Raw genomic sequence first — 8,770 nt, 5'->3', positions numbered from 1 at the left:
CACTGGCGGAGCTAGGATTTTTTCTTTGGGGGGGCGGGGGGCGGTTAAGAATATCAGAGGAATTGTCTGCAAAACATTGATTTATACAATATTTCTTGGGTTAATCAGACCATAACACAATTTTCTAAGTGTTTGGACAATTTTGTTACGTTTTTTTTTCTTGGACACCCCAAAATCATTGCATTTCACCATGTGTGTGTACTATTCCACTGTATGTAGTTAAAGATGTGATAGAGACCTGCAGTGAAAATAATATATTGTGGACATGCAGCAGAGGATATTGATGGGAGTCTGTCCTCCACACCTCATTGGTCAGAAGCAACCATGGCTGCTCGGTCACATAAACATCGCAGAGTTAGTTAAAAAAGCTCTCGTAGCTAACATTTATCCACATGAAACCACATCGGAACCACCGGTGACATTTTTTACTTCAAGTGACTTTCTCACCCAAGCCGCAAATAATTATCACCCAGACTAGACTGCACTTGCAAGGAAGCAGTTGTAAAATATTTATTTCCCTCCCCTCTTCTTAGTTATAGTTTACAATGTTGGTTTCAAAAAGAGAGAAAAAGACAGGGAGGGTGCGAGAGAGAAGTATTTGAAGTGTAGGTCATGCTGTTCATTAAGCAGTACAAGAAGGCAGATGTCGAATAAATAAGCAGCTACACTGCGGTCGTGATGTATTGTCACCCAAATGTCAAAGCCTTCGCTCAAATTCTGACCGGGTCAATGCGGTGACTGAATTTAAAGTTTGGGATATTTGTTGGACTCCTATTACAAGACACATTGAAGGAACATGGGCAAATTTACTCACGCCTCCCCCCCCCATCCCTGTCTATTTCCCCGTTTATCAAGTTGTTGAATTGCTTAAAAAGATTAAGTGTTTTTTCGTGAGCCTAATAAATTATGAGAAGCTCATCAGCAGCCGCCGCAGCTTCATCCGAGCAACAATTGTGCGCGCCCGCCCACCACCCACAATGCACCGTACAAGACAAAAAAAAGCAATTGTCTTCAACACATGTGGCTTTGTCTGATAACTCTTTTACAGACCAAACGCATACCAGAGCAAGACGCGTGACTTCCTTTAAGTTAGCTCATTTTTGATGCTTTATTATTACAGGCGCGTGCACACGCACGCGGACACGCTACTGTACATAATTTCCATGAGATCGTTTTAACAAATGAATACTGATGACCGAATGTGCTACTCTTTACCGGACTCTTCATTAGGTACACCTGCACAATTTAATGCGGTGATTTTTTTTACATTCGTCTAATGAGAAAAATTATACCTGTATAAAACGAATGGGGATCATTTTAGACTGAGTCAATTTACCTCAATGTTCATTTTTGTGGTTTGCTGGGATGCTTCACAGTTGTGGCATGTGGTGATAGTAGTACACCGCCACTGCCAGCTGGTGGCACTGTATCCCCCCCCTTTTCAATAATGCTCGTAGGTCAAATTTAAAATGAATGTGTACAAATACACAAGTTGCCAGACATTAATGCATTGAATAAAAATGGAATTAATCGGTTTGCATTAACACAGAATTACACAGCATTATACAATCAAACCTTGATTGACGAAAACACTTTGGTTTGACTGTGCCTCGTCTTTTTGTAGCATACTGCTAACCAAAACCACAATAAGAAAATACTGTCAAATCAATGCTTCCCTGACAGAGCCAATCAGAAGTCAACACTGCCTTTGAAAACAAATCATTTTGAATACAATAAGTTTCCACAGGTGTTTCTCTACTGAGACCTTCAGGTATATGGCACATGTGACCACATGGTTTAAATATGAAGATGTATTTTTTTTAATGATTAAGAGTTAATAAAATGAACTAAAAATTGCCGTGAATGGGTTTAGATCCAGCGACATGGTAACATGGTGACCAGCAACAAGAACAACAACGAGACTCTCTCTCGTGTGCCACCATTAAGTGGCCAACATCGCTTCTCGTTACTCCTTGCCGTCATCCTCTAAAGGCTCCTTCTTCTCCGCCTCCTCCTCCTGTAAAAGTTCACCAGATTTTTTATTGCCACCCGCAGGGGCCTCCTCCTCTTCCACCTCCTCCTCCTCCTCCTTTCCCGCCTGCTCCTCCTGATCCATGTCGAGCTCCTCGAAGGACGAGCCGCTGGCCAGTGAGCCGTCCGAGCCTCGCTCGCTGCCGTCTCTGTGCTTGACGTCTCCTTGCGCGTCCACCACATCCCTCAGCGGGAGGGAAGATGCCAAGGAGGCGGCGGTGGACGCGGCCAGCGACGTCTCTCGGCTGTCCCAGGGAGCGCCGCCGCTTCCTGAGCTGGTGTCGCTGTGAGAGTCGGCACCTGAGGCGATGCGGGAGGAAGGCAGGAGTGACTAATTGATTAAGGAAAGTGGTGACTATGCATTATATGTGTGGTGGTCAAGATCCAACCTTTTTTTTTTTTTTGGCCCCATTTAATAAAAAGCAGTGATTCAAGGCAGTGTCCCACTATAAATTCTACTGACCAGCAAATTTTAATCAGTGATGTCTGATGGAAAAAACAATGTTATTTTTTCCCCCCCATCTAATTTAAATGGTGTGCTTCTCATCACTGGAAAGAATCCCATCTGCCGGAGTCAACAGATCAGAAGCAGGTGGAGTTCTGAAAGCATTACTGGCTGATCATGTGACTAGAAACGTCCATCAGCGACGCAAGTGTGCTTACTTGTTCAGCATTGCATGCGGTGTTGTCATAGTGAGGCAAGCGAGGCAAGTCCAACGCCTAAATGACAATATGCTACAGAGGATTATGACGGCCATCTTTTGACCAGCTGCTCCCCTCTGGGCACACACCTCCACCATCCCCTTTGCACATATCTCTATATACAGGCTTGTGGAATTGTATTTTTATCAGCATCTAATACCATAGCCAATTTCAAAATGGTAACTAGTCTAATAATTAGACTATCAAATGACAACAAACAACAGAACAATAAACATCTGGCAATTAATAAATCAAACTCCACTCACACTCCAGATGGCTGTCACGAACACAGCACGTGGTCCCCAAAAAAAAAAAAAAAGTCATGTCCAGACTGGGTCCCATCACAATGTAATTATCACATGGGGTGCTCTATATGAGAAGTTCATTGGTGTTATTCATCGAGGGGCTGCGAAATGTTCTGTTGATTAGCTGGCATGTCCCAACAGCAGGCGATACAAGCGGATGCTCCTCGCTGAGGTGCGAATGGGATTTATGATGAATGCAGATGATCTTTGCACATGGGAACGCATCCACGCTCCAAGGACATTTATGGAGAAATCATGGCTCTATTTAAAGATAATTGGCAGGACAGCCCTTCCAAGATGGTGCTTGGACATGCGGGCAGGATGACCCTCAAGAGGTTGTAAAAACACAACCTCGGATGAAAGCCAAGTGGACCTCTCAAAGTCTTTTTGGTGAGATTTTCCTAATTCCGTTGCTAAATTGGGCCCATTGGGATTACAATAGCTCAGAACCAAGGTCTTGAAGATCATTTATTTTTAAAAACGGTAGTAATGTGAAAAGTATATGGCTCTCAAAATGAGATGGAAAGTTAAAGAGTAGGCGGCGGCCATTTTGCCGCTTGAGGTCGACTGAAAATGACATCACAGTTGCCAACCAATCACAACTCAGCGTCACAAAACTGGTGAATACCGCTGAAGTATATTTTAATGTGTTTATTTCCGGTGTATTTACTGGGTAGCTAGGCGCCTTGGAAAACTTTCAAACTTTTTAATTTGTTCAAAAGATGACTTGTGACCTAATAACGCATGCAGAATGTAAACCTGCCATCATCCGCGCAGTCATCCAGAAAGCCGAATTATTTCCAGAATTCACAAGGCCAGAGTGCAGCTCAGTCCATCAGTCCTTCATTTAGTCATTTGTACTTGTTGACAGTTCATCCAGGCGTGGACATGTGATGGTCGCTAATATCACATTGCGCTCCATCACTCGTACACGGCGTGACAGAACAATTACAAGTTCTCATTTATCTCCATGTCCTCCGTGATCACGGTGTCAAAACGCTTTTTATGTGTCGCCGCAACGTGACGCCAGCTGTCGTCACCGCCGGAGCACACTTGAACCGCAGTCACCAGTAATCGGATGTACGAGCTCTCAAGAAAATAAATGAACACTTCTCTCGGAATGCGCCATGACTGATATTGGACACTTGACTGTGTCTCCCATTGTGTAAAATATTACCTGTAATGTCAGTTCCTCTGTCTTCATCAGAGTCTTCCTCTTTCACATCAGCTTTGGCCTCATCCCTCATCTCGGGAACAAAGAAATCCGTCTGGCGGGACAGTGGCATCATATAATTGGTGACGAGCGAGCAACAAATTTCGATGCACGGGAAGGCCGACAGCTTCCTCTCCTGGAAAACAAGCAGAAAAAAAGGGACATTAGATGTTAAGGTGTTAAACTGCGGAAAAGATAGTGAGAAGGGCCTCACACCACACATCTGGCATAACATGACTGAATGCATTTGACAGATAAAGTCGATTTGCTAACACTTTATGTCCTCGACACAGTCACCTGAATATATGTCCTCCCATGTGAGTGCATTAAAGTTGTATGTACGAACCACATCTACATGTCTCTGCATTTGCACTCTCCAGTGGTACGTATGGAGAGCGTGGGATGTTTATAAATATTAGACTATATTTTATCCATACAGTACATTAGACCTGCACATTTCATCTTGGTGGTGAGAAGTCAGCGTGACATAATGTTTTGCTGCTCGGTTTGCAGAACGGCGGCGGAATGGTTTCGTAGGAAAGGTGTGCAAAACGACAAGCCTGGCAGAACTACATACTCTATTATTCAACGCTGGGTTTTGCTAGCGATGCTAACAAGAGCACACTCACAGGAATTTGCATGCTAAATCTAATTGTTTGCGATTTTTTTGCGGGGGGGTCACAGTTTTGAATATTAAAAATGAATATAATGTTGGCTAAAAAGGCACACAATGTATTTTGCGTACTGATTTGATTTTCATCGTTAAACTAAACACTTAACAGTTAGCGTTAAATGTGAGCGTAGCAACCATCATGCTAGCAATACTATTATTCAGCGTCAACAAATTATTGTCTTATTAAAAGGATCAATATTCAATCATTTGTATCTGACCGTAACGGGCTTGAATCCCATTTACAATTTCTTTAGTAAATTTTTGTAATGCGCTATCATAGAATTGGGAAAAGCAACACAAATGCATCAAGATGTGCAACATTTACTGTGCTCTCCTAAGAGCAGTTTCCAAAAGCACTCCGACTCATCTCTCTTGTGGGTTGTGCCTGCACTCTGGCCCACATGCATCACATTGATTACGCCCTTTGGATGGTGCAAAATAACACTGTTTATGTTCACACTGGCATGCCCCTCACTGCGTGAACGTTGTCTCTTTTTAGCCAAAATGTTCCAAGGTGCAGCGTTGCCATGGCTGAGCGGGAGAAAAATAGAGGCTGACCTATTCAGGGTGGGCAGCGAGAGAGGCACGCCGGATACTTAAACCACAGTCCCACGCCGCACTCTCCACTGAGGTCAGTGTGATTTGGGTTGACTGATTGGTTTTAATCTAATCCCCTAAAGAAAATAAAACTGGAGGAGCTGGAATGAATCACCTGGCTTCCCTCTCTCACACTCACACACACACAATAGCCCTGGGGCTCACTATATGCAAATGAGATCCCATCTCCTTGAACTTGCCTCGATAATGATAAGATAAAAAAAAAAAAATCAAGACCTGAATGAATATATGGTCCGGACACACTAACAGGAGAAACAGGGAAGCCGTGCACCAATGTTAAGGTGCATCTCAGTAACATTTATCTTCTCAAATGGGTTCATTATGATCCTTTCCTCACATTGTTAAGTCGTCGACCTTAAATCGGTGATAAGCTACGGGTTCTCCTTCTTATTAATGACAACGGCAAATCATCTCAGCTATGAACTCAGCAGCAGCCTACAAGCCTCTGTGACTCTTCTCCACCTCCTATTGTCTTTGGGAGGAAGTAAACGCGGCAGGTGGTTCTGCACTTCTGTGGTCTCCACAGCGGGACCTCACATATATAAAGTGGAAATGGCAACTCCTACTTTTATTGCCAGTACGCTTAGGAACTGCTCTACTTTGACATTTTACATAATTATTTTGTGAAATAATCTCAGCTAAAGTGACTTCAGTACATGTCACTAAATCCACATTGGAGCACAAATGTTTAACACTAAAATGGAGCTGCTAGAAGAAAAATCCAGCAGAAACGCAAAAAGCATGAAGCCATAATTAGAATGTTGTAGAAATATTCAGTTGTGTTTTTAAATAGCAACAACGCTGTGTGCTTCACAGCAAGTGGGATCCTTGCCATATTATTTGGAGGAAAATATTGCAGGTTGACAATTTGGATATGATTGAGCTGAACTATGTAGGCAAACCTGAGTTTCAGAAAAACACATCTAAGTCGAGGTGGAAATTTCAAACCCCGGTTGATTGAATCGTGTGATTGTAGATAGAGGGGGAGAAAAAAAACACCATTATGACAATGCAATCAGTGCTGTGATTGTCGTTTTGTGGCGAGGGCCTTTTTTTTTTTTTTTTTTACACTAGCTTTGGAAAATATATGCAATCATCCAGTGGAATATCAATTGTCAAGTCAAAGGTGTAAAAAAAGAAAAAAAGAAAAATGCCATTTGCCTTTTTAGTCGCATTTTCTGTCCAGTGAGGTTTGTAAGTTTACACAACATTCTTCTCACAACAGCAATGCAGCGGAATAACAAAAAGTGAAAAGAACCATGCCTCATTTGCGTGCATCCATATTTCACTGACCAGTAATCTATACTTCTTCTCGCCGGGGAGCGATGAGATAGATTAACTGTCTTACTGCAATCAAAGCCTACCGCGTGAATGTTTTAATCATACGACAAGTGAGATCTTCCGTTTCTAGTCTCCGCCCGCATGCGGCGGACTGTCTGATTGGGTGTCATCTACTTTCCGACAGCCTGTCATTAAGTCAACATGCATCCACTTAACCCACCCGCGTCTCCATATGGGAACTGCTGGCATTGTTAACTGTTCCTCCTGCAGGACAATGAGATACAAGAGAGTCAGTCTCAATGCAGATACACAGCAAAGCAAAAAAAAAAAAAAAAACACTTCTTTGGTATTCTATCAATTGTTTCATTGTTTGAAGACTTCTGAAGGAGAGTAAATTGTACCGAGATTTGCATTGAGCTGTCAGGATTGAGTTTTTTTTTTTTTTTTTAGAATGGATTTTTCTAGCAATTATTTCATTGATTAATTGATAATCAGATAAAGTTTTATTCTCTAACTGTGCATAGTGCTTTGCGTGTTTCTACAGCATGATGGTGTGATTTGTTACTGATCCAAATAGTTAATTGTTGTTCCCTGTTCTACTTTAAGCGCTTGACTGAGTGTTTAATGAACCAAGCAAGCCACTTGAAAGACAACTTTTCCCAGTAATTAGGGCTTTACAAATCCTATTGGCACCTCGTGTACAAAAAAAAAAAAGAACATGAAGCTGACGGATAGCGGCCATCAAAAAGCTCGTATCGATGTAATGAGGAGATAAACAAATGAATGGGCGGAAAAGCATGTGTGAGAGAATTTAATGGACGGAAAGGCAAGTAGTCTCACTTCAGTCCTGTCAAAAGTGAGCTCAACTCTGGAGCCTCTTTTGTGCAGTTGACCCAATGACCCTCATATCCCACTGAATCAATAAAAGTATTATGGCTGATGCCTCTCTGGAACTGTAACTGTTAGAATCAAATAACTGTTGGTGTTCTCATGAAAAGTGTGTGTAGTGATGCAGTCAAAGTGCACTCTTGGCCTTAATGACTCAAGAGTAGATGTGCGTGATGGAGGATATGTAGAGGGACAAACAAAAAAACACACACTGGGGAGGTCTTAGAGGCAGTAACCCCGCCTCCAAAAAATACACCAATGAGAACAAAAAAAAAGAGGTGCTGCTATTATGACAACCCCGGATCGCTCCGATGACAACCGGAGTAGATTTTTAATCACTGAAACAAGATAGAAACAGCACACCTTGGCCTCAAAGGGGGTGAGGGAGGTTGTCGTCATGCAGACAACTTCCGACTAGCATGTGACGTGCAGCAAGATGGAGACGCGGTGGCCTTCGGCGATGGATGTAGGCCTCTTTAATCACGAGGGTTACGTACGGAATCGTTTGCTCTGTAAATTGGTGAGTCAGAGGTGTAAAAGTAGAGACGAGATTTGGCCGCCTGTTCCTTTCAGACAGAACTCAGTGAAGCAGGACATTGTTCACATAGCTGATATAGTTCCTTGCACTGGGCTTATCAGATGTGTGGCCATTTGAGAATGACACCAACAATTGACTTCAACAGCGTGAGACTTTTGGGTTTTATTTTTTTGCACTACGCTGACACAAATGTTTAGGTTGACTTCAACCTTCAATCTTGCATTGTTATTGTATGCATAGCAGCCAAATGGGGGCTTAGATGATCACTGTGTGAAGTTGTTTTCTGCTCACACACGGCAAACACGCAAACGCCTATTTCTAGCTCCCTTCCACACAAAGATGAAAATTATGACTCAAGCTGGCGGTGACAACTGGTGACAGCCCCCCTGAGTCCGACCAACCCCGCAGCCCTACCTGAGTCTGTTTACTCCCAGCATGCCGTGATGGCCATTGACTCCCCTCTGCTGGCAGCCCATAACCTCCTTCCTTTCCCCCCAATTTTGTATATGTGCAAAGAGACA

At 42.9% G+C, this 8,770-nt stretch overlaps 1 protein-coding gene across 1 annotated transcript in view; it reads right to left on the bottom strand.

Annotated features, from left to right (window-relative positions):
- Positions 1-1,083: 1,083 nt before the first annotated feature.
- Positions 1,084-8,770, bottom strand: part of tex264a (testis expressed 264, ER-phagy receptor a) — a 29,713-nt gene continuing 22,026 nt past the window's right edge. Inside the window, exons 3-4 of the mRNA XM_088389599.1 lie at positions 4,216-4,387; positions 1,084-2,331 (exon numbers count right to left, since the gene is read on the bottom strand). Of these exons, the coding sequence (XP_088245725.1) occupies positions 1,967-2,331; positions 4,216-4,387 (537 nt within the window). The 3' untranslated portion in view covers positions 1,084-1,966. The remainder of the gene's footprint in view (positions 2,332-4,215; positions 4,388-8,770) is intronic.

The sequence above is a fragment of the Syngnathus floridae genome, chromosome 11, assembly GCF_059516105.1.
Source record: "Syngnathus floridae isolate MCC-2025c chromosome 11, RoL_Sflo_1.0, whole genome shotgun sequence".
Taxonomy (NCBI): domain Eukaryota; kingdom Metazoa; phylum Chordata; class Actinopteri; order Syngnathiformes; family Syngnathidae; genus Syngnathus; species Syngnathus floridae.
This window is presented reverse-complemented; position numbering and strand designations above follow the sequence as displayed.